General features: G+C 40.4%; 1 protein-coding gene across 1 annotated transcript in view; it reads right to left on the bottom strand.

The window, feature by feature from the left end:
* The window catches only part of LOC140365747 (metabotropic glutamate receptor 4-like), a 196163-nt gene that overhangs the window by 14034 nt on the left and 162341 nt on the right, over positions 1 to 19788 (bottom strand). Inside the window, exons 4-7 of the mRNA XM_072452308.1 lie at positions 15450 to 15585; positions 15119 to 15273; positions 14460 to 14600; positions 989 to 1189 (exon numbers count right to left, since the gene is read on the bottom strand). Of these exons, the coding sequence (XP_072308409.1) occupies positions 989 to 1189; positions 14460 to 14600; positions 15119 to 15273; positions 15450 to 15585 (633 nt within the window). The remainder of the gene's footprint in view (positions 1 to 988; positions 1190 to 14459; positions 14601 to 15118; positions 15274 to 15449; positions 15586 to 19788) is intronic.

The following is a 19788-nucleotide window of genomic DNA, read 5'->3' on the forward strand; positions in this document are numbered from 1 at the left end:
CATCAAACTCAGAGAGCATACAAAATAACTCATTCATTCAAAATGGAATTATTTCCTTTTACTGATAAAGTTAAACACCACATTGTCATTCTTTCCATACAACAAGTAGATATTAGAATGACAAATTAGCCCAAGAGTAGCAGTTAAAATGAATAATTTATCTCCACAAACATCTCAAAACCATATGAAACAATTCTAATTATCTCTATATAATGAAAGCCTGCATCACTGCTTTGAGTGCAATCCTTTAATATTTAATATTCCAGTCATGGACGTGAACTTGAATGATAGCTTTGTAGAATGCAAGGCCTCTTGGTAGTAATTGAAAAATGGGTCATGTAACAAAAGACTGTTTCCAAGGTACTGACACTCCACTGAAGAGGAAATATTATATCACTAACAGTATGAGGAAGTCACAAAGATAAATACAAATATATTTAATGTGATACTTTATAATCGTCAAGTTACATTTAGAAAGTCTTGAGTTATTTCTCAATGTACGGTCTCGCTTAACCGATCCATCATCCCTTCTATTAATTTGACCCTACATGTTAATAGTATTTTTAATTAAACCACTGATTCTGTAATGGCTCATAGCTGGCCAGATCATTTCCAAACCTCAATGGACATTTTAACTCCCCACTGACAATGGCCAGTTAGTCATGACAGACAACCAATCACTCTTATACCCTTCATTATAAGGGCAGTTTAGTTTCAGTAATTCAAATGTGTATAGCATTCATTTGGAAGATGGAGAAAGAGGACGCTCTTGACAGGGTGATGTAAATAGGACGTAAATCGTAATAAAAATGTGAATAATTAAAATGCCAGTTGCTACCATCAGACGAAATAAAAAAATATGTCCCGCTACAGAAGAATCAGGTGTTGTGGCGCTACAGAGTTTAGAGCAGAGCTATAGCCCGTCCCTTGTTGCTTGAAATATGTGTCCCATTTACAGTTTGCAGCGGCAGTAAAGACAATGACTAACCTGCAAAGTTGAGGCGGCGGATGTGTTTGAGAAGATGAGTGCCGTTGATGGGGTCCATTCTGGCACAGAGGCCCACCTTCCCGGGACACAGCTCCTTATGCATGTTGTGCAGAGCGTGGGCCATTGAGTAAACAGCATCAATGACAAACTGCACTTTCCCCTCCTGCTCGTAGTTGGAGTCCTTCCCTATTCGCTCTTGGTCTGTGAGGGTAACAAAAAGAAACTGATAACACACCATGAATTAGTGTACTTAAATGTATAGAAAACATTCTTACAGCGGTTACTGATATGGATAGATGTGGCTGTATAGTGCGGGGAAATGTATTCACAATAAATGGGAATTGCAATTTTAATGGCTGCTTATCCGTGGACAAAAAAAATTCAAAGAAAAAGGGGGAAAAAAGAACTGAGGACTGACAAAATAGCACATACTTCTGCTGAATCAAGGAGTGAAGAACATTGCTAATATGAGGTGAGAGAAGTTGTTTGAAAGAAAGATGAAAAGTGTTGTGCTACTTTGAGTTTGTCCTGAGACGTAGCAGCGGGAATCGTGACCAAACTGTCGATCCTATACAGCGGACTTCCATTTGGGTTTACCACGCAAGTACTTGAAATGCATGTCATTATTATATATGCAATTCACATTAACGTGTTCCATATTATATATATTAAATCTATTGTTAATCTGGACCTACAGTACAAAGCACAAAATGTCCCATGTGAGCTCTAAAACCCTCCCTTAATAAATGGGTAGCTACCATTTCACCATCCAATCAAGACAATTTATTCAGTAATGTCATGATCTGTTTTGGTGTTAGAAGTTTTTCTGTCTTTTTCCTCTGCTCCTCTTTGTTTCCCTCCTCCCTTCTTGTTCTTCCTCTGGTTACTGCCCCTTTTGTCTCTCTGCTCACTCACAGCTGTACCTCATTTCTAATCACTGGGTGATTAGAAATTCCCGATCCCGATCCGTAATTGGCTCCGTTTTGCCGTTCTTGACAGAACAAACTCGCCAAATCATGGAGCCCGTGGAGCTGGACCAGTTCAGAACAGCAATCCAAGCCCAAGGAGCAAGAATGGGACACCAGGAACAGGAGATCTCAGGTTTGAGGGAACTATTACGTAACCTATGTGAAGCCATGTCTCAGCTAAATACTCGCCTTGATCAACCGGCTTCCACCACGGCTAATGTGAGTAGTACTGCACCACCCGCATCGTCCCACACCCCTCAAGTGCAGTTCTGGCAGGCTCGCGAGCCTCACATCACCACACCACCAAGATATACCGGCGAATTTGGATCCTGTGGCCAGTTTTTACATCAATGCTCTTTAGTGTTTTCCCAGCAGCCCCTCACGTATGCTTCTGAACAGTCACGTATTGCCTTCACCGTGAGCTTATTGAGTGAAAGAGCCGCTGCTTGGGCTGAGTCTGTCTCTGCATCAGCGGCGTCTAAGACTTATAATGACTTTGTTTTGGAGATGAAGGTTTTTGACCACCCTGTACGAGGCAAGGAGGCGTGTAAGAGGCTGTTGGCGTCACGTCAGGGACGCAGCTCGGCTTCAGAATACGCCCTGACCTTTCAAATTTTGGCGGCAAAATTGTGTGGGGACAATTAGAACTTCAGACTCTATTCTCACAGGGTCTCAATGAGGAACTAAAGGACGAGTTGGCACCTCGAGATGAACCGGAGGATCTGGAACAATTCATAGCCTTGACGATTAGGCTGGATAACCGCTTACGTGAGAGGAGAAGAGAGAGAATTCACAGGGAGGAGGGCCAGAGTGCAGTCATTTTCAGCCAGCCACCTGTCGGAGCCAAGTGTGTACGGGAGGTGGCAACCTCGGCTGTTATTCCACCCCACAGCCCTGAGACACCCGCTGAACCCATGCACGTGGGAAGAGCTCATTTAACGCCCCAGGAACACGAACATCGTATGCGCCGGGGTTTGTCTTTATTGTGGGAGCGAGGGACATTTCATCGCCAAGTGTCCTAAGCGAACTCGGTGCACTTCGGTTTCACGCAAGCTTCGAGCCAGCGATTACTGTCCTCGTCGTCCTCCAGCGTTTAATACCCCCACTGGTCACTACGAATATCTGGTGCCTTTTGGGCTCTGTAACGCTCCTGCTTATCAATGACACCCTGAGAATTTCTGAACATTTCTGTCTTTGTCTACCTAGACGAGATCTTGATTTTCTCGGCTGATGAGAAACGACATCAAGGACACCTCTGTGCCGTTCTGAAGAAGCTGTTGCAGCAAAGACTTTTTGTGAAACTCGAGAAATGTGAGTTCCATGTTACCCAGACCTCATTCCTGGGTTATGTCATTTCGCCTGGACAAATTGAGATGGATCCTAGCAAGATTTAGGCGGTAGCAGAGTGGCCCACACCTACGTCCAGGAAGAAGTTGCAGAGCTTTTTGGGCTTTGCCAACTTTTATCAGAAATTCATCCACCGTTACAGCACTGTGGCCGCCCCTCTGCATCGCATCACTTCCGCTAAACAAGCATTCACCTGGACGCCTACCGAGGACAGAGCCTTCAGTAGCCTTAAGGAAGCCTTCTGCCAAGCACCTATTCTGGTTCAGCCCGATCCCTCCAGCCAGTTTGTGGTAGAGGTGGATGCCTCGGACTTTGGTGTGGGAGCCATACTCTCACAGAGGTCAGACAGAGATAACTCACTACACCCTTGTGCTTTTTTTTTTCTAGAAGGCTGACTCAGGCAGAGTCCAACTATAGTATTGGTGACAAGGAGCTGTTGGCTATTAAGTTAGCACTCGAGGAGTGGAGGCACTGGTTGGAGGGCACCCCGGTTCCATTTTTCATCTGGACAGACCACAAGAACCTGGAGTATCTACGAGACGCGAAACGTCTAAACCCGAGACAGGCTAGGTGGAGTCTTTTCTTTAATCGTTTTAACTTTGTTCTAACTTATCGTCCAGGCGCTAAGAATGCCAAGCCGGATGCCCTTTCCAGAATATATGAACGGGAAGTATCACAAGAGGCTAATGACAATGTTCTACCTGCAAGCTGCTTCGTGAGAGCTGTGACGTGGCCTGTGGAGGAGGAGGTGAAATCCACTGTGCTCCCGAGTGAGGTACCCGACAATTGTCCACCCAACCGTCTTTTTGTGCCCTTGAGTCTCAGATCCCGTGTCCTGGAGTGGTGCCACGCCTCCCGGCTTGCAGTTCATCCGGGAGTGGCTCGCACCATTTTTTCCGTCCGACAGGGATTCTGGTGGCCAACATTGGCTAAGGACTCCCGAGAATACGTCATTGCATGCCCAGTCTGCGCTACTGCCAAATCTGGAAATCGACAGTCGTCCGGGTTGTTGCATCCTCTGTCGACCCCGTCACGTCCTTGGTCACACATAGCTCTGGATTTCGTCACAGGTTTGCCAGACTCAAGAGGTAACACCACCATTCTCACAATTGTGGATAGATTCTCCAAGATGGTACATTTTGTTTCCCTTCGCAAGCTACCTTCGGCCAAGGAGACGCGGAGGTCATGCTTCAACACGTTTTCCGACTCCACGGACTGCCTAAAGACATTGTGTATGATCGGGGGCCCCAGTTAATGTCCCAGTTCTGGAGAGTTTTGTGTGTTGATAGGCGCTGATGCTTCATTGTCGTCCGGTTACCATCCGCAATCTAATGGACAGACCGAACGCCTGAATCAGGTGCTGGAGACTAGCCTTAGGTGTCTGTGTTCTCGTACCCCAGCAACTTGGTCTGAACAATTGATTTGGGTGGAGTATGTGCACAATTCACTACCCTCATCATCCACAGGACTCTCACCCTTCCATTGTGTTTGTGGTTTTCAGCCCCCACTGTTCCCTGCTCTGGAGTCAGTGGTCCGGGTCCCAGCCGCATCAGCTCTAGTGCGGAGATGCCGTCGAGGTTGGATTAAGGCTGGATCAAGCCTTCTCAGAGCAGCTGCTCGACTGAAGGTATATGCTGATCGTCATCGCTCTAAGAATCCAACCTACCATTCTGGACAAAGAGTCTGGCTGTCGACCCGGTACCTCCGCTTCAAACGCCTATCTCGCACGCTGGCACCCCGTTTCATTGGTCCATTCCCTGTCGCTAAGACCCTTAACCCTGTGTCCCTCCGCCTGTGGCTTCCCAGAAGGATGCGTATACATCCTTCCATGTCAGCCAGGTCAAACCCGTAAAGGAGAGCACATTGGTTCCATCCTCTAAGGCCCCTCCCCCACCCCGGATGACGGATGGAGAGATCTACTCAGTGAAGAGACTCTTGGATTGCAGAAAGAAGGGGAGGGGATTTCAGTACTTGGTTGAGTGGGAGGGGTATGGTCCTGAGGAACGCTCATGGGTGCCAACTTCCAGTATTCTGGACAGGACTTTAGTCAGTGACTTTCACTCCAGTAACACGAACAAGCCTGGTCCGTCAGGAGCCGTCCCATGAAGGAGGGGTACTGTCATGATCTGTTTTGGTGTTAGAAGTTTTTTTGTCTTTTTCCTCTGCTCCTCTTTGTTTCCCTCCTCCCTTCTTGTTCTTCCTCTGGTTACTGCCCCTTTTGTCTCTCTGCTTACTCACAGCTGTACCTCATTTCTAATCACTGGGTGTAGTATATTAGTGTGTGTGTTTCTTTTTGTTTTGCGAGTTTGTCTGTTATAGCCCCAGCATTCTAGTGTTTTTTTCTGATCCTCTGTTTGGACTTTTTGACTGATTCCTGACCTTTGCATGAAGATTTTGTATTTTTCTGTCTTATTTTTGGATTAACCCTTCGGGGTCGACGCCCGCACCGGTGCGTTTTGAAACAGTCGGCTTTAGGACCGCGCAGCATGAAAACTCGGTGACGTAGACGGCTGCCGTCGACGTCATGCGGAAGCGGATACCTGACGCTACGTCTGAGTAGTTTTTTTTTTTTTTTTTTTTTTTTTTTTTTAAATGCGAATCATCCATTAAAACCAGAGTTATGATCATTTCAATTCCATTAAAAATATGCGCTCTCTTCTGCGCGCGTGGCATTTCTTATAACTTTGTCGTCTTTTGTGATAAAACGAAACGGAAAAAGACATTAGCTTTTGCTAACACGGATGTTCAGGATGCACACAAGGGATGTAAACATTGGTCACATGACAAATAGTTGAAGAACGAACGAGAGGAATCGTGCTGTTGAGTAGTTTTGGAGAGTTTTAGTATTTCATTGTCAGTAATATAGTTGTTGTGAAGCAAAATGAGGGGCACATTTCATGTTCAAGTTTAGACCTGGTTTACACCTGGGTAGGACCTGGTTTAGAGTTCCTTCTGAACGTCACTCACATGGAAGTTCAAGGCCTGTGATGTGGCTCTGTCATTTTGGACAGACTGTTTTGAGAAGTAGCACAAATAGAAAAACGCCTGAGGATATAACTACTTATTGTAAATAGTGGTTTATTGCTTGTATATATCACAAGAATACTTTTATATGTTCATAGTTGCACCTTGTGGTTCAGTTTGAACCTTTTTAAATGCTTGGTTGAGCATGTTTGAGGGTTTTACAATGGAAAAAAACATTTTTTCTAGACAGACTTTGTGTTTTATGTGTGTGTTTAGGTCCAGTTATGTTGAAATAGTATGTCAAAGTGAAAAACTAACTGATCATATAGGTGAGGTTGTGCTGGAAAAAAAAAGATACCCAACATTGGTCTGGTAAAAAAAAGATGTAGTTTATCAGGGCAAAATTGAAGGTACCCAAAAACGGCCAAAAAAGCTCCGGACCCGAAGGGTTAAAGACGAAGGGGAAGAAGGGTTTAATTCTTCGCCTGTCTCCCGATCCATAATTGGCTCCGTTCTGCCGTTCGTGACAAGTAAGACCCAATGATGAAGAATGATTCACTTGTACATTTTCTCTAGTGGCGTTTACCTATGTCAAGTACAGTGGTGATAAAGATGCATTTAAAGAACTGTGGTAACCAAACTTTCTGATGCGAAGATAGAGCACTAGTCGTTCGAACTAATACCTGTGTTTGTATTGTACTTTTCCTTTTACATCCTGCACTTAAAAGTATGTTCAGGCTGTCTATGAATAACTTTGGAACAAGATGTAAATGGACAAGTGGCTTGAGTCCAAAAGGTATAGAGGGAAAATGAACGGCCCCTGAGTAAGTCTTATTCTTAATGTTCAGAATGGGCTGGGTGCAATTAGCTAGAATGGTATATATCTGGATGGTTGCAGAGGAGAAGATCAATTCCAATATGTGAAGTGCATGGGTTTCTCCAGAGGGAAATCTCATCAGTTAAAAATCCAAACTATTCTCTGTTCCTCAAACACATGAATTTGTCCTTTGAGTCTCTTTGTCAACAGTGGTATAGATTTTGATTAGTGACGTTTCACAACTCCTTTCCCTCTAAAATCCCTTAGTCACTGTCCATGTTAGAGGAATTACCGGATGTTTCTTTATTCCTTATTTGAATTTGAATTTTTCATTATTTTAATTGTAAATAGAAAAATAACTCTACCCTGTCTTGCAAATTGTAAAAAAAAAAAAATAAGAAGTCAGGTACGCTTGAATCTGAATGAGAAAAGCAATGATAGAGCTTTATCTATATATCTACCAAATGAATATCAATTACGCTTAACAGGTTATTAGCTACAGTGAGCGACGACCTGCTGAGTTTAAGATTAATGAGTGTCTGAATATAGGCTTGTCTGTTCCATTACCTGTGTCAGGAGCACATTTGTTGCACAGTTTAGAGCGGACTTGGATAATAAAAGTGAATGTGACATGTCGGTGTCATCTGTTATAAACTGTATCATCCAATGAAAAGGTAGTTTGTACAGATGAGCAAGGTCATGTCCAATCTTCAATGACATGTTTGGATCTTTTTAATTGAGGGATCCACAGCCACAGGAAATTAATATTGATAACTTTAAAAAATAAAACCTGACTGATTAATGTGAGGAATCATTATTTTTTGATAATTTTACCAATTATAAGTTTATCAATGTTATGTACTGTCGATGTTATTAGTTGCTCGCTCGTCACAGTAACGCTTAACATTAACATTAGCATGCTAACAGCACACTTCCTGCTTCGAGGAGAAGACACAGAAAAAGTGCTGTGGTCTCATTTTGACCCGCTTTTATAATATATCTGTATGGGGGCCAAACCGGTTTTACTTTATTACTTGATAGAATACCGCCCCTTTTAATCTTCAAAATTACACATTATGATATGCAATTCAGGTGAAGCATTAGATTAAATACATTTGAACATCAAGAAATGCTCCTGTTCATTCTATCCACCAGCCCGGTGAATCACTATGGGCACTATTGGTCCAATCCTAGTCATTTCAGACGGATGGCCATTTATCATGCAACATCTGTCCTCTTTAAGGTTCAAGCAATTTTCAAGAGCCACTTCAATCTGAGAGAGTGCCCATAGCCCGCAATCAGCCCCGATCTCCTTCTGTCTGCCATCTTTCACTCTTCTCCCCTCGTTCTCATCGCAGACCACAGGCATTTAATGTCTCCGATTATCCGCAGAGATCTTCAGATGCATGAATTATTGTTGGAGGTTATGACTCAGTAATTAAGGGCCATGGGGCTGAGATTGGACGCAGATTGCTGTGGTTGGGGCACTTTGCGGTTGCCATGAGGAACCCTGCGAGCCACAGTAGGCGTTTAGGAGAGATGTTGTTTTACGCTTTTGGCAAACCACCCACACTAACTTTATTGTCTATTCTTTTCTTTTCTTTTTTCCAGAAGACCATTTGCGTTGCTGTGTCTTCATTGGCATTTTGGCTCACTTTCACACATTTTCAAGGCTGCCATTTCAGTTTAGAAAAATCTATTGCGATTAAGCAAAGCAGTAGCAAAGTGGTGGGTGTCTTTCACAGTGGAGCGTCACACACGACATTTTTGTGATGTGTGTGGGCTTCAACCTTTGACCTTCACTATAGCCGCGGGGTAGTATTTCCTCCTTTTAATGCTAAAGCGTTTTGACTGCTTGTTTAAAGTCAGACCAAAAAGTGGGGCACTGATTTACTGTGTAATGCTGCACTTTTAAATGTTTCACTTTTGTGGCGAGTATAAGCTGTAAGATGAATAATCTTGCAAGACTACAAGCATCATAAGGACCGTAACATCTGGTGACTTCTGTTTTCATGACAACTAAAAGTGTATGAAAGTGCCATTCGCTCATTATGTGCATCCTTAGGGGGGAGTATTGCTTGTAATTAATCAAAGTTGATGGATAGGAGCATTACACACATACATTTTACTGCAGGCCGAATAGCAGGAGGACACAAAAATCGACTAAACAGTGGAACGCTGCCCGAAACAACCAACTGGGTCAGTCTCTAAATGAGGAGATGGCGAGGAAAAGAGTGTGGGCTATAAAAAGGGTTAGCGCTTGGAAAAGCATGTGTGAGGTGTCGTCGTTTTAGAGGTACACATATCTGTAAAATGTTTTAATTAACAGATTCAATGAATCTTTAATATATATTATATTATATTTAATGGTTTGGTTTGACAAGTGTACTGATTTAGATCTAATCAGGTGTGTCACAATTTATTTAAATTTCTATTGTTCTTTGTGCTTCTTAACACATTATTCCGACAGCAGCCAAGTTGTCAAGTTAAGTGCATTTAAAAAAACAAAACAAATACATAATACTCCTCCAGTTAAAATCTTCACACACTAATGTCCAATATATCATATCAAATACTTAACAATAACCAGATTCCCAAGGGCCAAATGTAATCATATTTTTTAACTGGTGAAATGTAAGTACGCATCGTTAAAATCAGATTACTAAAATTATGTGTTTTTCAAATTAAGATAACACTAATTATATATACTGGTGGCTAGCCTACAGTATGTTCAAACTCTTTTCCTTTTTGGCCTTTTGTAAAACACCACAGCTTCCTCCAGTATTGCATGCCGTGATTTGCATTTTGATTTGGTTTCTTTTCTGCCCCTTCAGACACTTCCCCAACCATCCATGCTTGCAGGTCTGGCACAAATACCACACTCTGCTATTTTAGCCTGACTCATCTAATTCTGCAGACAAATCACTTGAATGTTAAATCTCCAATGGAAAAAAGTCCCCAATCTCCATTCTCTAAAACATTAATAAGCAGAAAACGGAGAAGCTTGGAGAAGAGGCCCCGCTGTATGTTACAGTGTATCTGCTCTCCACATTAATCAATATCAGTTTTACATCTCCTTCACCCACGCATAAAAAGAAGAATCTGGCTCCTCTCCCAGTCACTGCATTTGAGGGTGTGCTTTGATCAGCTGGAGCAGGCTCGCCCTCTCAGGACAAGGCTTCTGCCCCATGTGGTCCTCAGACAGACACCCCCGGCATCGACTCAACACCAGCGGAGAGAGCAGTGCCAAATGTCACTCTGCGACCTCACACAAACAGTCAAGACTCTCCCTCCATCAACATGAATGGTGTGGATCAATTACGGAGATGCATGGAATAAAGCAAAGGATGTATTACACTCACAGAAACTTAAACATAAATTGTACAACTTTCTATTACATGAGCGGTTCTTGACACCTTGGTATCTCTCTCCACATGTCACTCTTCAGCTGTCCTGTCCAAATAAGCCTTTGGGCCAGAAAATCATAAAAAACTAAAAAGGAAAAAGCAGCATTGCATTTTGAATAAGAGTGCAATTGCTTGAAATATTAGTATCTTGATTTGAAAAAATTGAATAAATTAAAGTGCTTCTTTTGCTAAATGTGGCAATTATATCCCTATAGTCATTGAGTGTCTGCGTGATGTCACGCAGACACTATACCATGGCGCGTTTCAACTCCTTAACACTTTAACCGATTTCAACAAGTTATACCTCATTACGATCGCTTTCACAGTATTAGGTGTGCTATTACTTTTGACATTGGTACTACTTGTACTTTTTGCAGTATTTGCAAAAGTATCAGTATTTTCGACCTTCGGCGCGTTTCAACTACTGAACACTTTCACCGATTTCAACAAGTTATACCTCATTAAGATCGTTTTCACTGTCTCATTACTGCTATTACTTTTGACATTTGTACTACTTATACTTTTTGTAGTATTTACATAAGTACTTTTTCCCCATTGAAATGAATGGGGCATTGAACACAGTTCAGTTTTTCACCAAATGTTAACCCTTCCACACTTCCAAACACTTTCAAAACATTCAGAATTCAACAAATTGGTACTTACACACGTAGTACTTTCACAAATATGTAGTACTTTTACACACATGCAGTACTTTTACACACAAAAGTACTTATCATCTCGGTTTTTTATGCTGCTGTTGTAGGAAGAATTGAAGTAGCCCAAGTATGGTAGTAGTGGTGACCATTCAAACCTGGCCATGCATTCATTTTAGGGACTATTATATCCACTGCTGATGAAGGCCAGATAGTGTAACAAGGACTGAGCTGGAGGTGTCCTTGGCAAAGTAGTGCAATTTCCCTATCATCTGATTTTATAACTTAAATAATCTGAAAAAGACAACATAATCCTTCTACCCACACATTATTCGATACATTAGATGCACACTAATCTTGTGCTTTTCCAAAGGTATTATTTTGTGCCCTTATCAATTTACTCCAGCAGCAGGAAACCTTAAAGCCATCACAGCTCAGGGACTTAGTATAATATTCTCTATGTACACACAGCGATCTCTCATTTCTCATTGTGACGTATTAGATCTGAAAACAAGGCTTTCAACTTTAAAAACATAAACTGTATGATTTACCTAATAATTCCCCAACTTTTTTGCAAAGCAATGCAGATTTACTTGTTTTTCTGTCCAATTTCAATATCACTAAAATGACACGTCACTTTGAATAGCTTGAAGGTAAAAAAGTGCTATATATGTAAATGTTTACCAATTGAATTCATTTTTCAGGACAATAGGCAAAATATGTATAAAACGTTTTTGAATTATGTTTTTGATTTAAATACTGATCATTCAGAATGGTTTATTTGATTACAAATAAATATACAAATCCCTCATCCAGTGACGTTCTGCAGGAACCTGATTTGTAAGATGACAAATCACGGCATCGGGGCGTTGGGATTTTAACACATATAAATCTTTCAATATAGGTTGACGTTCTTCGATATACACTTCATTAGTAAACATGCTCCACCTCCAGGTCATCACTCACTTCCTAAATCGATTTCTATGTGTCAAATGTGTCGTCCGTTCGGTTAGCATATGGCTAATTTACCAAAGATACATTTATCAGGGCAAGACCCTACATGAGATGTACCACTGCAATCAAAGCTAAACTGACCAAAGATGTTTTTTTTCTGTGGTGATTTTAATTTTGGACAGGCAGTGTAGTATTTGGATGTGAGACTGCTGGAAAAGCAGGGGCCACAGTGGCACTATTGCAAACTGTCATTGTGTCGTTTGGTAAGACACTGCACCCACCTTGCCTAGTATGAATGTGGAGTGTGCCCAGTCTGCCCCAAGACAGCTGTGGCTACAATGGTAGTTTACTACCATCAGGTGAATGAATAATACAAGAAGTGATGTTGAGCATCTAGAAACGCGAAACAAATGTATTATTTTTATTAATAATAATAATATTATTATTACTATTACTATTATGATAGAATCGTTGCATACCTAAATTAATGCTAATAATTACTAATAATTCATCAAAGGCCAGAAAGTTGCTTCAATATTGACTACAGAATGCATGGCATGTTCATTAACATGCACTGTTCCATCCAAATAAACCAAATAATACTAATAAAAAGATTGTGTGCATAATATGGCTTCCGTTCATTTGTGGGAACAGTTAGAGAACGGTAAACAACTACCAGAACAGCCCCAGGAGGGTCACCGGCCAGTGATGCTTCCAAGATTACAGATTTTTCTTTTGTAAAATAATGAGGTCGTTATACATTTGCTATGATATTTTTCTTTGATTGCAAGACATTTCCTTTTGAAAACTAAACAATTTTTTGATATTTAGTTTGATATTTTCTATTTAGTTTTCATTTTAGATTAATGCATGAAGTGTGTTCCTAAATGTAAACAACAACTAACGTAGAGCAACTAATACATTTTAAACTACCAGTAGTTTTATTTGCAGATGTGCGCTCAGACACAAATCTCATTTGCACATGTGAATTAAATGCTCTATCTTTAGCCCCTGTGAATGAGCTTCTACTTTTAAGCTGGGAGAACATTTAAGCTGGGAGCCAATTTTCTCCCAGCAGTGCAGAAGGTGTTCTATTGGTTTGCACAGGAAGTGGAGAGAGTGTCCTCTGTGAATACATGCTCATGCTATTAATGTTTTTGAATGGTAAAATTGAGAACTGGTCTCCAGCAGTGCATCTAACCTTAAACCCATGACAGTTTTAATCATCAAAATGAAAGAGATCGTCCGCTGTATTCAAATGAAAGGTGCACTACATTTCACTTTTTTGGAGGACGGTCCATCACCTGCTTACTGGTCAGATCTCTGAAGAAGCGCACCCATTGACAGTAACAATGCATGCTTATCAAGGTAGACTGTAACACTAATTTGAGAGCTTATTTATTAAGTATGAGTATGAGCATTTATTAGTATTTATAAGGCTGAGTATGAGCAAGGAGTATAAAACACATGTGAATGTCATAAGTTACTAAGTCCGGCCACAGGAGCTTGTGGGGAATGAAAAAAGTAATAACACAGAAGGACGTTACATTATAAATTGTATAAATTGTATTAATATAAATAAACAACAATATAAACAAATATTCAAAACAACAAAAAGGTTTCCAGCAAAAGTTCAGTTCCTTTGTGTTAAAGTCTTAAGTTCAGTTTGTAGGATTTCAAAAAGTTAATATATTCCACTTTTAATGTCATACTGTGGAATATTCCTTTCAAGTTACAAACATCTCTAGGGACATGTAGGTGCTGACAACTGACCAGATAAGTTTAAAGTTATTAAACTAATTGGCTTCATCAAATTCAATGCATGGGCACAGGATAAGATAAGATATAGTTTTGTCCTTTTAACTGAAACTTGCAGCAGACCTTTATACATCCTTAAGAACCAATTTGGCAGAGAAGTACGGTAATACTTGTGTGGACACCTAGATAAAACTTGTTTGACTCTAATCATTTAAATACGGAATATGTTCTACATTTGAATAGTTAAATCTTAACGTAAAGTGCTGTTTTTCCCCTAAAGACAAACTGCACAGCTCATTGTATAACAGGGAGCCTGGAGCTTTTTATCCCTGCAGCTCGGCTTCACCACTCACTTGTTTTGGCCCAGTGCTGGAACATGCCAGACTCAGCATAAATCTAGCGGCGGCCAAGAAAAGCTGTGAGATGAACTGTGATTCTCAGTGTGCAAAATATAGCTCATGCTCAAGACGAGGTGGGCATCGTTGTCGAAACACACTCAAAAAAATATGTCACCTCTCTAAGGCATCCTAAAGAATGTTGTTGTTTTAAAAGTTTGAACAAAGAGAACACTAAATGCCCTGTTCTCAAAAGGCAATCTCTTACTTGTGCATTTCTTCAGTCCAGAGCCTTTCTTCACAGCGTGACGGCTGAGTTTGCAGCTGAAGTTGTTCTCCCAAAATTCTGCAAACCATATGTTCCTTCTATTGTTCTCCAGAGTTCGACTGATGAAGTAGCGATCAAAGCCTGCACATGGAAATATTTGTCAATCATTCCTTCACTTGGTTACCAGATTCAAGCTAAATGTATACAACATTTTGATCAAAGTGAAGTTGAGAATGTTTAAAGAGTTTGTTTTTGTCAAAGGTGACAAGCTAGATGTGGATTATTTTAAATAAATAAAGTGGTAGATAGAGTATGATCAGTTTTCTAGTTGTGTTGTTCCATTAAAAGAGTCAAAACATCAACCTTTTTAAAACTGAAAATGATCTTAGGAAAGCCACAGCAAATCCCATCAATCAAATTGGTTTTCTTTTTTATATTTTTTTCCAGGGTTTGGGGCTCTATTTCTTTGAAGCTGTTGAACTGTTCAAAGTTGTGATTGAACTAGCAAACTTGAGGGTTTGTAGCTCTTCTCTCCACCCCCAGAGGCCTGCTGCTCAACATTGCTACGCTTATTATACATAAAACACATTGCTAAAATGTTCTCATAAAGGCCTCACATACTCTCTTGAATTCCCTGTGATTTACTGTGTTCTCTGTACCTTTGATTGATTGGCGCTTAGGCAAGATGGTGACTGCCCCCTCTGCCATCTCCTCCTGGTGCAGGACTGGGGAGATCTTGGAGCCCCAGCTGTCGGAGCCCACCCAGATGAAATGTCCTGTCTGGTTGGCCTTTTTTGCTGCCTGGAGAAGCCGCCTGCGAAGTGTGAGGGAACAGATGTTTCACAAGGATAAGGTTACACCGGATCCTATAACCTCACCACTTTGATTTTGTTGCAGTGCTCATCACATGGGAAGGCTGGCTGCATCCTCTGCCAACTGCAGCGATGAAGTTTATATCATCAAAGAGATATTTCAAAGCTGTAGCCTTACCTAATGTCATCTTCATTGGCAAATATGATCACCACCCGTGCGTTGGGATTTTCGCGGAGTCGGCGGATAACCTTGTCGAACTCTGTAGACTTTGGTTCTCGAGGAATCTTGACCGACTGGGAAATGCACACCACACCTGTGAACATCGATGAAAGAAATATGAGTAAATACATTTTTATTTGTCTGTTTTGACAGTAGCATAACACCATGTCTATCACATGTGAGTGTCCTATAGTTTCTACATATTTTTGCAAACTAAACATGTGTATCTTCTCATTTTGTGGTTAGTTGTGAGTTAAAATTCTATATTCTCGGACCAATCTGAAGACACGGCTGTTCTTTGACCAGTATTGCCTTCCTGGGTAAGACTTTGGCCATACAATTGTGTTTCTGAGCTGCTTGTAGTTTGTAGGATGGAAATGCTGCACAAAACAGTCCGATAAAGAAAGATCCTAGATTGTGAATTGTGTTTACTGACAATGGCAATAAAGCCTTTTATGATTCTGTTTCTATAAGCACTTGTGTGAGCATTACATCAGCTCAGAAAAGGAGCAGAAGTTTGGACACCCCAAGGTTTTCTGTATTTTTCACAATACTTTACAACAAAGTGAACAGTATATTACTGTAGATTGCTTTTGCAATAGGTAACTGTAATTGACAAAGGTTTCTGTACCTATTCCTGTAAAATTACTTTACTGTTGTGGAAAATATATATTGATAATAACAATGATCCATTTCCGAACTTTGGGTTATGAAATAGAAGTAGTTTTATTCTTTGTTACAAGAGATAAGGATAGGACCCACCCAAGTCTGACTCAGAGCCTCTGTGCTGAGTATTTTATTTGTGAAGTACAAAGCTTCATTGATATAAAAGCAGAGTGACTTTTGTTCACAGTCACATATTGATGGCACGGGGCCCTTCTGTGTGGAGTTTGCATGTTCCTTCCTGTGTCTGGGTGGGTTTCCTCCAGATCTTGGTTACACATTTCTTTCACACAAAGTCCTTCTAAATAAGAACATAAACATTGATACATTTCTGTCATAGTACACTACAGAGGCGGAAAAAACGGACCAATCAAAATGATGTATTTTCTCCAAGGGAGAAAATGCTTATGTATATTAAAGTTTTATTTGTTTTTTGTTTTTTTTAATTTTTGTTGCCAATCGGCTTTATTAGACAGGAGAGGACAGGGTGAAATGTAGAATGAGAGAGAGGTGAAGACATGCAGTAAATTATCGAAGTCAGGATTGACTGTGACTCAACTACTCGACCACTGGGAAGCACTTATACATTAACATTTTCATTACTATTTACTTTTAACGGATAGTAATAATATAAGAATTTCAAATGAAGAGGCTTTCATTTTATTCATTTTTTTCAACCAACAGCTGCAGTACATCCAGAACGCTGCTGCTCGGGTCCTGACTAGAACCAGGAAGTATGATCACATTAGTCCTGTTCTCAGGTCTCTGCACTGGCTCCTGTGGCTCAGAGAATAGACTTTAAAGCAGCTCTGCTTGTGTACAAGTCTCTCCATGACCTAGCACCAAAGTACATCCCGGACATGTTAGTGCCATATGAACCATCTCAGACTCTGAGGACCTCAGGGACTGTCCTCCTGCTGGAGCCAGAGTCAGGACTAAACATGGGGAATCTGCGTTTCAGTTTTATGCAGCTAAAATCAAGAATATTCTTCCTGAAGATGTGAGACAGGTGTGGTGCACCCAAAATATGTCACCACATTGTTTTTAGTTATATTATTATTTGGTAATTTGGTATTTTACAGTAATTAAATATTTATGTTATTTTGGTAGGTTAATACTAAGACATTAACTTAGACATAGTATGTGTCAAAATTAAGTGCTTTCCTGATTTTTGTAAGTTGGATTAGTGGGGCGGAACCTTTGTGCAGAAGGTGTTGCACCAGATTGGGTTTTGACGGCGGAACTTCCTGTTTACGTCAAACGTGATCTGGACATGAAAAGCAGCACCTCGGTTCATCCTTTCTTTTGCTTTTCTACAATATTTTCAGGTCGGTACACGGTGCAAACCACCAACACATAGCACTATAAGGTCATTACTTAAGGTTTCATCAGTAGTTTGTACTGTTGTGATGTTGCCTGGTACATTTCGGCTTGTATTTGCAAGTTAACTTTCAAATAAGCAGTAAAGTAACATGCGGCCGAAATTCCGCGAGATTTCAAAGCCGAAACATCGCGAGATTTCGGGAAGTCCGGTTTTATGGTTTTGATTCAGCTTTATAAGCATTTATATGTAAAGTATTTTATTTTTGTAACTTAGACAAAGAGTTTAGGCATTTGTACAGGCGTTTATAAGACACACTTTACATTTGAGATGCTTTATATTTGTAGTAATGTAAATTAACCTTTGACAGTTTGAGAGAGTACATTTTTTTTGTGTTTAATGTCCACGTTGTAAGCCAGTTAATATTATTGTACCAGAACAGTGGTATTTGTGTTTTATCTAAAATGTGAATTAAAAGAAAATGTTTCACTTAAAGCAGGGAAAGTATATGCGTGACATAATGTGACAATGTATTGTACAACTGCACAATAATTGTACATCGTATTATTATTTTTGTTTAAGAACAATTAAAAAACGTGATCTGGACATGAAAAGCAGCACCTCGGTTCATCCTTTCTTTTGCTTTTCTACAATATTTTCAGGTTACAATTCCTGCTACGGCAGTCCCACCTTGGGGCTCGTAACACAGGCTTCTACTCTGGCAGTGTTAAAATCTAAAATAGAAACAATTTTGTTTAGCTGTGCATATGATTTTCTTTGATTGTCTTAAACTGTTTTGTGATTTGTAATTTTTGTCATATTTTTCTGATTTTACTGTGATGGTTAGCCTGAAAAAAGCACATTTAAATGTCTTTAAATTAAAAGGTCTTTCTTTAGAGAAATTCTTTAAAATTCTGAAACTACTACTTAGACACAATAACAATTGAACATGTAAAAATTCCGCTCGACACAAAAGCCCATTGTGCTGGTGTAGAACACACGCTGGTCAGATTGTCAGTCGGCACTAAGGCCACTGCAATGTCCAGGAAGAGCCCAGCGCACCTACCCACTGATCAAGAGCCAGTTTAAACACTTTGGTTGAGTTTTGTCTTGTTTAGCGAAAGCTAAATCTATGGAGGGGGCAGACGAGACCAGGTCCGTCGTTAAAGATACAAAAGCGTCACACGTAAGGTGGAGGCGTCGACGAGAGAGTCGTTGTAAAAGATACATATGCTCAGCACAGACGTGTGCAGAGGCAGATAGCGCGGTGACATCTAAGGACGGTCGAACATGGGAAAGAATCAGTCTAAAAGCGATGTGCCGTCCCGGAGACGCCTGTCATACTGGCAATGTCAAATACATATGGGAAACAGTGTCTGGAGTGTCTGCCAGTGTGGTCCAATAGATGTGGTTTTCCATCTGGTGGATCACTAAGCGCTGACAAAATGTACAATTCTTGTCTGCAAAATTGTTTAATTGAATGAATAGAAATGAAGGTTTTGTGATTTTAATGCATTTTTTCACTGCTGTGTGAAGGACATTGAATTACCTTGTGTACGAATTGTGCTCTACAAATAAACTTGCCTTGCCTAGACGGATAAAACTTGCTTTCTGTTGTCATGTTCTTTCTCAGAGAAACTCTGAAAAGATCAAAGTACCAGACTTGAATCAGCCTGAGCCTGAGGTCCAGGAAAACTGCCCAGAAGAAACTGTGTAAAGAATTGGGTCTCATCACTGGTTAGGGAAGTAGTCACCTTTTAGTGCTACATTCGGACTGTTCCGAGGAATTAATTACAAAAAAGTCAATATGTGGGTGTCTTTGGGGCCATTTTACCAAACTTTGATTAGCGAATTTTCTCTTTTTATTCATGAGAGTTTGGAAATGAATACATTTTGTGAAAGTAAACAAAGTACTGCGTATAAATGTCCTGCCTTTGGGGCTACACTTTTTCTTGGAGCCAACTGGCTGATCAAAGCTGAAAAAAATTACAATCATACAATTATTAATGTATTAATTCATTATGAATGTATTAATTGATAACATATCATTCATTCATGTAATTAATATTATTTAATAAATAGAACTGAGCAAGAATAAATCAGATGCATTTCTAAACCTTTTTGCCCCACAGATAAAATAGTTTATAGCACATTCATTCATTCATTTTCTACCGCTTGTTCCCATTAGGGATGCAGTATAGCAGACAATACATACATAAATATATTCATGTCTTATATTTAGGCCCGAGCGCCACAAGCTGGCGAGAGGCCTATTAATCTCGTAAGGCCGTGCAAAGCACGGCTGCGAAAGTG

The sequence above is a fragment of the Eucyclogobius newberryi genome, unplaced genomic scaffold, assembly GCF_026437365.1.
Source record: "Eucyclogobius newberryi isolate DKJ021-1_F unplaced genomic scaffold, fEucNew1.0.hap1 SCAF_19, whole genome shotgun sequence".
Lineage (NCBI taxonomy): Eukaryota > Metazoa > Chordata > Actinopteri > Gobiiformes > Gobiidae > Eucyclogobius > Eucyclogobius newberryi.